The sequence below is a fragment of the Eucyclogobius newberryi genome, unplaced genomic scaffold (assembly GCF_026437365.1).
Source record: "Eucyclogobius newberryi isolate DKJ021-1_F unplaced genomic scaffold, fEucNew1.0.hap1 SCAF_2, whole genome shotgun sequence".
NCBI classification, from domain to species: Eukaryota; Metazoa; Chordata; class Actinopteri; order Gobiiformes; family Gobiidae; genus Eucyclogobius; species Eucyclogobius newberryi.
Genome location: NW_027315834.1, coordinates 42,983,380 through 42,995,203, shown reverse-complemented (window position 1 = coordinate 42,995,203; position 11,824 = coordinate 42,983,380). Strand labels below are relative to the sequence as shown.

The 11,824-nt window shown below is 42.0% G+C and overlaps 1 protein-coding gene across 3 annotated transcripts; it reads right to left on the bottom strand.

The window, feature by feature from the left end:
- Window positions 1-4,745: 4,745 nt before the first annotated feature.
- On the bottom strand, window positions 4,746-11,597 carry pax8 (paired box 8). 3 transcript variants are annotated; one of them, XM_072453089.1, is made up of 11 exons: window positions 11,452-11,597; window positions 10,414-10,579; window positions 10,117-10,314; window positions 9,853-9,929; window positions 9,553-9,678; window positions 9,219-9,394; window positions 9,016-9,136; window positions 8,640-8,876; window positions 7,538-7,639; window positions 5,975-6,061; window positions 4,746-5,467 (listed from the first exon to the last, which is right to left on the bottom strand). In XM_072453089.1, the coding sequence occupies exons 1-11, from the start codon at window positions 11,471-11,473 to the stop codon at window positions 5,397-5,399; spliced, it is 1,383 nt and encodes a 460-aa protein (XP_072309190.1). In that variant the 5' UTR covers window positions 11,474-11,597; the 3' UTR covers window positions 4,746-5,396. The 3 variants fall into 3 exon arrangements, with proteins under 3 accessions (XP_072309190.1, XP_072309192.1, XP_072309193.1); XM_072453091.1 differs by having other exon boundaries at window positions 10,414-10,555; XM_072453092.1 differs by lacking the exon at window positions 8,640-8,876.
- Between the last annotated feature and the right edge of the window lie 227 nt (window positions 11,598-11,824).

The following is an 11,824-nucleotide window of genomic DNA, read 5'->3' as shown; positions in this document are numbered from 1 at the left end:
TGGAGATTGTGAGTGACAGGGGCCTCGGGCCATCGCAGCACTTTGAGAAGAAGAGGCAGCAATCTCATGCCAGTCCACCTAACCTAAATGCTCCAAATGTTGAAACTTGTGTGTTTTGTTGATTAATTTACAGGTCAAAGTGTTTTAATGACGTGGTATCACGCTGGAGTCAGTGCTAAAGTGCCCTTTGGTTTGGACGTCACAGAAGAGCTCTTGACCAAAAGCTTCTTCACTTGGCCTGTGGACCATGACTTCAACAGTGGTGGCCTTGGAGTGTCAGCTCTTTGCTCTTCTCCAGAAACAATAATGACTGCTTAGAGCAGCAGAGGCTGCATTAGCTGCTGGGTTCAGAGGGCATCCGTCCCAAGGAATTGGCTTGTTTTTGTCCCATCTGTGCCATTCCTTTCTGGAGAGCTTTGTATAACTCAGTCAGGCCTGGGTGAGTTTTTAAAACAGCAAGAACTCAAGTTGTTATCATTAAGGGCTTGTCTTACATGTTTTTTCAAGCAACAAAAATACTTCAACACACACTTTCTCTCTTGTCTTTTACTCCATTTAAGTAATTTTGCACATATAGTTTCCATGTTCATTCTGGAACGCTCATGTGAGGCACTCAGCAGTTCTCCTGACGCACACTCTCTGCTTCTGTTTTCTTTGACATTCCCTGCTTCAGCTTTTTCTGTACTTTCAGCCTTGCTCTTGAGTCCATTGTCCAAGTCCTTTAAAGGTCCTACATCTTGTTGCGGTTAGTTTCTCTTTAATTCACTTTGGGATATTGTTAAGTGATACTTTTCTTTTCTAAATGATTGCTCCAGAACACTTTATTCCAGAGTGTATGATCTTTTTACAGACAATTCTAAACAACACTCATAAGTGTTGCTTTTTTACATTCAGAATTCAAATGTTTTCATTTATGTGAATTTGACCAAATTTTTGACAAATGGTATCCAGTCTATTTTTTTAAAACACATTTTAGAGCTTATACTAAGAGCTTTTCACAGAAAGAGTTAAAACAAGTGCCTTGCTTAAGGGCATTTCAACGCATGACCTCTCTCTGCCCTCTCTTTCCCCACATACATTTGTGCCTCCAACAACACTCCTTAGGCAGCTTTTAAGATGCAGGACCTGGACAAACATCCCGGGTAGAAGCTTAAGGGCAGCACTGAGTCAGTTAATGTAACCTAAGGAATGTGTGAGAACGTCTAATCTGCGTATGTCATCTCAAGAGGGGTTTTCATCATGTAAAAAGTATCCATAAACAGGCTTTCTTTCACGTGTAATATTTGGCAATCAAACCAAAATCGGCCAGTTAGCGACATAGGAGGCCTTTTTCCACTGAGGTTGACTCCTGGCCTCTGCAGGTCAGCCGTTTCCCTGAGGGCAGTACCTGATACCTGGCTGATTTTATCCACCTCTGTGTAAGCGTTGAATGTGTGTGTGCTTTGAAAGGTGTGTTTTTCTTGATGTCTCTCAGTCAATAGTAGCTTCCTGCCTCGGGGGCCTGTGTGCTGTTTAATTGGCCAGTCCAACACAGGGCACCTGTGTTTCCTCTCCGCCTCTGGTTCTTCAACACAAACTCCCTCTGTTTGGCCACTGCCATTTTTTATTCCAGGTGCATTATTGTCAAAGGCAGAGGAGATGGGGCACCTTCTTGAAATTTGAGGAAGGTGCAACCATTTGAAGTGCACTCACATTTCTCATTCCACAGGTCACAGCTCGCTTTAGTGACGATATTTATCTGACCACATTAGTGAATATAATATAGTGTTTATACTCTTCACTGTAAAACAATGGGTAGGTCTTAACTGTGTCTTCAGAATTTCACTGCAAACCTGACTGATCGAACCCAAGATCTATGTCTTGTAGGTGGTGATAGACACAGTCTGCAAACAATCGCTCCTCTTCTTGATTTTTGTGTCCTTAGATGTAACACACAAAATGTCAAGTCGTTAAAATCTCAAAGGCTGTATTTTACGTAACTGATAAGATGTTGAATGCACATGAATAACTAATATTTAGTCAATTTAACTCAGATGATGAAACAATTAGATAAAATAAGAAATTGTTCTAAATTGATAATCTCAGTTATCGATCAATTCATTGACAATGAATAATGATCAAGGACACTAACTGTTTTGCACCTATTTTGAGAGGACACATTTTAACCCTTGTGCTACCCTCAAAGATAGTACGTGGGTGAAAAAGGTTTTTCTTATTTTCTTATTTATATTTCAACATGAAACAACAAACACAAACATAAAGCAAACAAACACAAAACACTTTCATGTTGTGGAGGGAGGGGGTTCTACTCCAGACTCCTGTGTGTCATTGGGACCTGAAGGCAGCACGAGGGCTTTGAGTGAACAGAATACCCACAGTCAGTCTGAATGAAGCACTTTCCAGATGACTGGTGCTGCTGCAGGACAAGCCCGGCCCGTCATCCCACTGACTGGGCCACACTCCTCTGCTGCCTTTTTGGCAGCACTTCCTCTAGAGGCCCCCATTCAGTGGTGGAGTTTAGCCCCCATAATGGTAATGGGACACATGCCTTGTCCTCCACAGAGTTATATCACTCTCGGACAGTGTCTCATCATCACTGTAGACACACATACCAGGACTGTGTGGTAGATTTAGTAAATCCCAGTCGCCTCGTCCAGCCAGCTTTGTCTGCGCTCAGCTGTTCCGGCCCGGTGCCTGTATTGTGCTGCCGGGCTCATTACTAGCACTTCTGTGGCCCAACCGTTCCTTCCTAATGGGCCCTCAGAGACACTGAGAAGGTTTTTTGCTACTCTGGCTTATGTGTTTCTGTGTTTTGGCCCCGAAACTGTTAATGTTTAACGTTGGTGGCTGCTATTTCTCTTGATTGCTGTCAGGTGGCTAAAGCATTATACATAAAGCGCAGCTAAAAGGTTTGCCTCATCTGTGAGGCACTTGAAAGACTCGTGCGTATGACTCCATATGAATGTGTGTGTTTCTGCATGCCTGAGCAGAGGATTGGACAGAATGGTGGCCAGTCAGTCGATGGGCTGTCAGAAGTGGGCCGGGACACTTGGACAATAATTGGATGAAGTGCAGCTATTGTTTAAAGTTTAGAGGGTGGTATCCAGTGTTTGCCCAGGAAAGATGAGTCCAAAGTGATGGAGGAGGTGAGATATAAATGACAGGACATTGTAAACACAGAGTGCATCCGCCTCAAATCAAACATGAAATCTAGAACTCATATGTTTAGTGGGCTTAGAAGTCAGACACAAGCCCAGATGTGGTCCAGTTCAAAGTGTCTTCAGTGAGACATGATCATCAATATCACAGAAAAAAAACTAGGTCAAATAAAGACATGCCTTTGTCTCAAACAAACAGGACAATACAATCAAATACATCACAGTGTATATTTTAACAGTGCAGTTAGTTAGAATGAAGTTGAAGGCTTTTTATTGATAGTAGACTACAAATTACTATACAAAGAACAGCATCTTCAAAAGGCAGATTAAACTGTCCAGTCACTTCCAAAACTCCTTATTCTTGTACTTATGAATCATTGTGACTCTCATAAAATCATTTGGAAAGCTTAGACACCATCGACAGATGAATTGACTAAACAATCAAATGACTGCAGTTGTTTGTTTCCATGGCAGATTTACCATGGAAATAAAAACAAAACATGTAACAAGCACATACAAATATGTTGACCTGATGATATCCGGCTGTGTTTTTACCAGTTTTGATGCAGCATTGGAGATGGAGCAGGTTAAGACCTTTTCTGACCTTTTGTGTGTTTGGAGTGTCAAGCTTGATCCAAGGCATTTGATCACAAGTTATTTTTTTTTAATCTTGGACTTCGATTTAATATAATCGACCTGCCATTTACAGACCACAACTCTTTCTGATCATGTGAGCTATTTTCATTTTAAACACGCCTATAGCTCTAAATTCAACAGGTGGTCGTGACATCCAAATGTAAGTCTATTTTGATCTTTGGAGAAAGTTGATACTAAAATTATAAACTGACAAGCACTAGGGATGTCACGATAAATCACATTTTAGCGTTACGAGAGAAACTAGCACAATTTACCGATTTATTCACGATTATGTGCTCATTTTCTTCAATTCCCGTTACTATGCTTCAGATTTGTTATCACCATTTTTTTTTTAATACAACGTTGTGAATGAAAAAAATAAATAAAGTGAATATGAGAAAACCAATCCGATAAAAATGCGGTTTACTTTGTGTATTTCGGACAATATATTGAATAAAAAATACTTGCTTTTGCTTCCAAAATGGTGACGCTTATATTTTTTTACTTTAATTTTTACGATCATACTGTGACCTGAACAATCACGATTATCTTATATATTATGAACTTAATAATAATAATAATAATCTTGACGCGCGTGCGTTGGTTTGAAGCCCGCGCACGAGCGTTGTGAAGAGGCGCCAGGTGGGCCGCGTCACCGCCGAACCGTGGCCTCGTTATGCCTCCGCCGTAATGAGACCACAAAGAGCCACGCGATGATTGCAAATAAAAATACATGATGCAGAAAATAAAAAAAGAAATTAAACAGATGTGCGTGTTTTCGGGATCATTGATTTTGTCCTTTTAAAGAGCTGTGCTGCAAAAGTGGGAACGTTTCAAAATAACTTCTTACAGTAAAAGCAAATATAAAGGAACTTAATTTATATCCAACATTTAGAATCGTTAATTCCAGAAATAATAATAATAATAATAAATGTAAAAAAAAATACACGATTTTAAATGTGTCATGCTTTAATTAAAATATTTTTTTTAGAAATTCATATTTACACATTGAATAATATTAATATCAGTATAAGAAAAAATAGTCACAGTTCTTACCAAACATTAAAACATCAACATGACAAATTGAACAAATGCATTTCAAGCTGTATTGGTTTTTCATTCTCCAAGACCGTCCATCCATCCTTCAGTTCTCCATAGTCATCTTCATTTACATTATATACATATTGCCAACAGATCAGGTGAACACCACATTTTGATAATATTACGGAGACTGTAAACCATAGAACTGACGACAATTGCCAAATAACATAAAATCATGAATGTAAACAAATGTAGGCATAGTTTAATATAAAGTTCTTGCATATTTTTAGAATCAGTCAGTGTGTGGCAAACTGGCAATAAAACTCTTTGGTCGTATTACGGAAATTGGTGGTTGCCTGTAAAAACATGGTCAGCAGTAGTAATAATATACTCAAATACTTAAACATAGATGAGATTTATGTCAACAAATAACCAGATATAGAAATCCAGTGGCTATTTCCTCAGCAGCATCACGTGCTCACATCCTCGGTCCAGTCATGCGCCAAATGTTCCTGGTTTGAGTCCTTTGTATTTTAGCTCCCTTATTGGCTCAAAGTCCTACTAAAGATGGTCGTAGGCAGCTGTGGACGGTGGGGCTGTGCGTGATGCCGAGCTGTAATAATAAGGCGAACCTACGGACAATACAAGAAAGGGGAAAAGGCGTTAGGAGGTGGTGATATGGAGATATGAGTTAACAGCACGGCAGATGGCCCAGAATGTTGTCTGTTTGTGCCACAGGGGAAGGATTTAGCCTAAACCCCAGTCAAGACTCTTAAGAAGTCATCATAGTCACAAAACACTTTCCATTTCAAACCTGACACTTTAAGATAAGGGAGCAACTGAGGCTGGAATTAAAGAACATCATTACAACTGTGATTCTTTTCATGCAACTGTGAATACGTGAACATTTAAGGGATTTTAAAAAGAGGATGCACTGTTAAAACATGTCTCACATAGATGTCGACCTGTAGTCTCCTGGCCTGACTACACTACACTGCATTTAGTTTGAAGTAAAGTGGCTGGTCAAAGAGGTTTCATCATCTGGACACTGTTTCGAGGTCTAAAACGGTGTGTCCAGATCACTATCTTTGAAACCTTCTCTATGTTTGATGTGATGCGTGTTTATGTCTGATACTTACCCAGTATACCGGAGTTGGTGAATCTCCAGGCCTCACTATAGGAAGTGTACGGGGAATGGCTATAGGACTGTCCCGAGTAGTCTGCACCTGAAAGAAGAGGAAAAGAAAAGAAAAAGCCTTTCATGAAACATCAACACGAAACTTATTACCTCAAACCTGCTGAAGTTAAGGGTTGTTATTATAATGTGGACAAAAACATCACGACAACCTTTGTAGTGTTTCCTTCTATGGCTCATAATTCACCAACGGTTAGTGCAGCCTGTAAACCATTAATCTGTGGTGCAGGTGGGTGGCTCAGGGTAAAATCCCTCGACCCAGTGGTGCGTGCATGTCGCTGTAGCCTCTCAGCTCTTTTCAAAGACCTCAGCCCCCCGAAACGAACCTCCTCCAACCCCGTCTCGCCCTCTCCCTGCCCCGCACTTCCTTCTTTAACCTAGTTTCACTCTCGTTTTTTGTTATATTTCAATATCTAATTGGTAATTATGTTGGCTGGTAAAAATCCCTCCTCCCTACCAGTCTTTTTTCCTCTCTTAACTCTCCCTCCCTCTGCTATTCCACTCAGTAATTGTGTATCAACGCTTCCTTGCAGTGAGCCCACCAGAAAAATAATAAATCAGAGCCTCTCATTTCGCGCTTCGAAGGGCAGACTTCAAATAAAAAAGGCGCGCACACACACACACACACACGCACACGCACACACACACACACACACACACACACACACACACACACACACTCACACACACACACACACACACACACACACACACACACTCACACACACACTCCACGCACACACATTTGGCACACTACACTCACTGGGACGGGACTTGGCAGCCTTCATGCCGCTCACATAAAGACAACGCCTCACCATTCTGCTTATCAGAAACATACTATAGATTACAGTGACGTCAAAACATTGTCCAAGTAAATTCCTGCTGATTTATTTGAGAGGTTTGAGTAACGAGCGTACAAAGTGAACACACACACACACACGCACACACACGCAAACACTATGACCCTCTTCTCTTTCTTACTCTTATCAACCCACCGACTGAGACAAGGCGCAAACAAATTCACCAAGCCACACACATCTCTTTCTTTTGAGCAACAACTTTTGGATGCAGCCGCACTCTGAACGTGTCCACGCCGTATTCAAGTCCGAGTCTTTAATGCGGTCGAAAAACAAGTCAGATGCCCAGACTGGACCTCCTCCCCGTTGTTTCCTTCACAGATTTGAGACCACGTCAGCCTCTCTCGCTCTCTCTCTTTCTCTCCGACTCTCCCTCTCTCTCCTGGGCCCCCTGTTCCCATGGCGATGTGTGGTCAGCGGTGTCTGGGCGATGGGGGGTGTGGGCAGCAAGGCGGAACCCCCAGCCTGTTCCCCTCGCAGCCCCTGGGCAGCGAGTGCAGCGCAGCGTACACCCGTAAAGCCGAGCGCCCCGGCACGTCCCAGCACAACGCCCAGGCCACTCATTAACACAGCCAGACTCCCGTTTAATCTGCAAACCGTCTGCGTTTCTTTCCCGTCACGTCCGAGTGCAATATCATGGCGTTTCTTACCCGCCACCATGCTCGTGATGGCAGAAGACGCGTATCCCGACTGCGCTGGAGGCGGGATGTGCGGTGGGTAGCCGGGCAATGTGGAGCTCACCATGTCACGCCCTGTAAACACAAACACATTAACTTAGCTTTAGACCCCCCATAAAGACATACAGTACTTATGTGTATGTGAGACACTACTATACTGAAGCTATTGATTTAAACGAATGATAACCACATTTGTTTGTTCTATTTGATGGTTTTGCACTATTATTCTGTCTGTATGTTGTACATTGTCTGCTTATGTTCAGTCAAAGTCTATTTTCATTAAATTGGCCATTAGTTCCCATAAATAACACAAATAAATAAATATTGGAATAGCAAATTATACTATTATGCTTTGTCATATTGTCATAAATATATTCTACTACTGTACTAGTCTTCCCCCCCAAAAAAAGAAATGTATGCATTTGTGTTACATGAGACTATTCTGTTGTCATGTTCATTTTAAACTAATTTAAATGACAACCATGTGTATTTATAAATCAGAAAAAGATTTGTTTCCTACAAAATCCACAAACAGCAGGACTTGGGTGATGTGGTGCCACAAAAAACAACTCCAAATATAAACTATGATACGGTAAATAGCATGCATAAAGTGAGGCGTTAGACTAGAAATGTGTGTTATTATGATTGTTTTAGTCCAGCACTGTTTTCTGCTTGTACTGTAGATGTTTTATTCATATTCAGTCAAAGTCCATTTTAATTCCGGTGTTTTCCTTTATTTCCCATGTTTTTTTGCCCCTATAGTCCAAAGACAAGCTGAAAACAATGTTGGGAAAACACATCATACTTTTGTCATAAACAGAGTATGTATAAGGAACAAGTATTTAATCTGTAATCAGGTATTTTTTTATTTGAGAAAATAAGTGACATTTATTCTACTGTACATCTATAAATTGTATTGAATAAAATGATTCAAATATGTACTGTTTGTGTGTCTGTGCTGCCATAGTCCTTACTTTACTATTATGATTCTCTCATGAGACACACACACACACACACACACACAGCAGTTTGTGTCATGACCAAAAGCATGAAGGTGATGGATGCCCGGCGTTACCTGAGATGATAGACTGGCTGCTGAACTGGCCGTACACAGGTGCATGATGGGAGAAGGAGCTGATGGCGTTTGGGAAATGGTTGGAACTGCTGCAGCTGCTGACAGAGACGGGCTTCTGCAGAGCCTGAAGCTCCACATAGGCCAGGTTGGATGGTGTAATGTGTGGGGAAGGGCTGGTGCTGGTCACTTCTGGAGACATTTCTTGTTTCAGGCAGAGCGGCAGTGGCTGCACATACTCTGAGGTGGAGACAACCGGCATGCACGGAGGGGGAGACAGCCAAATGTGAAGGTATGAGCGGGCGTGACCTCTTGGAATGTGCAAAAACCGCAACAAACGAAATGGGGAAGCGTGCAAATGAGCTCGGCGCAAACTCACCCGTCACCACTGTGTATCCCTGATGCCCTGCCAGGTTGCGACTGAGAGCTGCGCTGGATGACGACAGGCTGTTCTTTGCCTCCTCCAAACTGCCGTTGATGAGTGTCAGCGGGTACAACGTCTGGGTTGAGAATAGGAAATGCAATTAGGCACCGCTTTAAAAGTACAAAGCACATCCACCATATATACAACTTTAACCATACTTGTTCTGTCTTGCTGCTGGATGGCGAGTTGAAGGCGTCGGTTGGATAGTGGTGCCGGTCGAAGCCGCAGTCCAAATGCTGCGATGCTGCCGTGAAATGGTCGAGTCTCATCTGTTTTCGAGGGATGCTCCCGCTACCCTGAGAGTCCACACTGTGCCGACAGCTCTCCTGATCACCTGCGAGCCAAAACGTGTGCATATTGAGCTGGGTTTTCGAGGTTCATTCGTTTATGTCCTAATTATATGGTATTAATGTACTCGATTGTGTGTTTGTGCGGGAACATTGACCGTTACTTTTAAGCCAATATCATGTCACACTAACAGATCATTCTTACTGTCGTCATGGCTCCTCTTGCCCTCGGCACCGGTCTGGGGAATGCCCAACAAGCCGTTGATGGAGTAGGTGGAGCCCAGAGAGTCTGACTGTGGAGATTCAGGAGGAGTGACTGCTGAACTCGGGACTGTTAGAACAAAAGTAAAACAGACACAGAGAAAGTGTTATGTACAGATCACAGCACAAGGTCAAGGGCTTAATCCACAACAACAAGCACACTGGCTCTTTAACCCAAATCCTTGGCCATAATACTCAGTGTATTACATGTCTGTATTTATAAATGTGCTGGAGAAAAACCTACTTAATGTTTGACCTGGGCTCAGGCCTTTTCCATCCAGAGGCAGGTTGAACGGCTGCTGGACCTTGGTGCGAATTATTCTGCAAGAAAAACAAAAAAGGAGGAATGTTTGAGCGAGAGAGCGGTGATGTAATTACACAACATTAATAAGTTAATATCCAACTGCCTTTTGAGTCGCTCAGAGGTCACATTTCCTACAACAATGACTTGCCTTTGCCTTTGGTCAGCTTCATGCAGTCAATGTCATGGATGAATGAGATCAGTCACCTGTTTATGGAGCTCACGCTGGGCACAGTGTCACTGTCACACACGGCCTCGGCCAGCAGGCGGTCCCGGATCTCCCAGGCAAACATAGTCGGGTTCTGTCTTTTGTACTCTGCAATCTTGTCCACAACCTTTGGAGTGGCCACCTTGGGCTTTGAGCCGCCGATCACACCAGGTTTAATGCTGCCGGTTTCGTAGTAGCTGCAAAATCAAATATAAAAACGTTTAAATCAATTCAGTAGGCAGTGAATGAAATCAAGAATAAAGTTATTGGTCACATGAAAAGTGAGATGTTCATACCGTCCAAGGATTTTACTGACACAGCCATGGCTGACCCGGAGCTGGCGGGAGATGTCGCAGGGCCGCACTCCCTGATGAGCCATGTCCACAATGCGTTGCCGGATAACTTCCGGAAGTGGACGTCCATTTACAAACATTCCGCCTAGTTGGTTAAGACCCCCATGACCTGGGGGAAGGAGGAGGATGAACAACCATAAATGTCATGGAAAAGATTAACCTCGACACAATTTTACCTGTAACTCCATTTATAGGCTGCCCCTGTAAGTTATCAATATCGGGGGGAAATTCCATTTGTTTGCAGTTTACAGTTTGTTAGAAATGTGTTTGCTTCAGACATGATGATATGCTTCAGGTAGTTGCAATATTTCTGATTTATGTGTCTGTCTTTTTATGAAGTGATTTATTTTTAGTCTTGAAAGTGTGATTTAACTGAGAGCATTTTGTTTCTTTGTTGTGCAGTTTGTGCAGTGACAATAAAGATATTATGATTCTAAACTTCATTTATATCAGATGTAGGAGTAGCCTAATGTGCGACAACACAGTTTGTGAAGTTAAGCGCAGAAGTTTGTATAATAATTATTTATGTAAAATATTATGTTATATTAATGAGGTCTGAGTTAAGAGTTAAATCTTACTTAAATACAGAGATTTAATTATGAAATACAGAAGGAGAAAAACAAATCCTGTGAATGCAGCCTATTTCACATTCATTAAGTTACATTTTTGAGTCTAATAATTCGAAATGGCCTGAAGTCAGTCTCAGCAAACACAACTGGCACAGCATAAGATTTTAAATGTTTCCTAATTATGACAAATGACAGTCCGTTCCTTACTGTTTCCACAAAAGAAAAAGTTGGCGCAGAGAAATATGAGTCTAATAAATGAACGGACCAACAGAAGGAAGCACATTCACACTGTCGGATTGTTTAAGCTCCAAATTAAGCTCGTGACGTCTCAAATATGATTTGATTTGTTTTGTGGACGATGACTTGTGCCGTGGCCGTCCTGCGTGCGTCTAAGCCGGTGTAGTGTATTTACCTCTTCCAGTGTTGCCAGACATTTCCCTGAGTTGTCCTTGGTCCACGTGTGGAAAGTGTGCGTCTTTTCCAAAATTGTATTAGTCTTGTGTTTGCATGAGTGTCCCCCGGAGAACACTGAGACCAAAACCTGCTAAAATTATAGGGAGTTAGCTTTTAAAAGTCTGCAGGCTTAATTTGTATAGACTATATTTAGGGCTGATCATTTAATTCATGATGTATTATTTAATTAAACTGTATCGCCCTCAACAGTTAAAGGGTATTATAGGAATGTTGTATAATTGTATGGAAAATGTGTGTATTTTGGTTCGCGTGGGCCTGTATAAAGACCATAATTACACCAGATCAGCCTGTGCTTTGTGTCAGAGCTTGAA

Bases quoted from the DNA above. Each gene is read 5' to 3' on its own strand.
- pax8 (XM_072453089.1), bottom strand. From the start codon at position 11,473: ATGTCTGGCAACACTGGAAGAG. The intron at 9,930-10,116 runs GTGACTGATCTC...TTTTTCTTGCAG, and splicing joins AGCGTGAGCTCCATAAACAG to AATAATTCGCACCAAGGTCC. The intron at 9,679-9,852 runs GTAGGTTTTTCT...TTGTTCTAACAG, and splicing joins GAGCCCAGGTCAAACATTAA to TCCCGAGTTCAGCAGTCACT.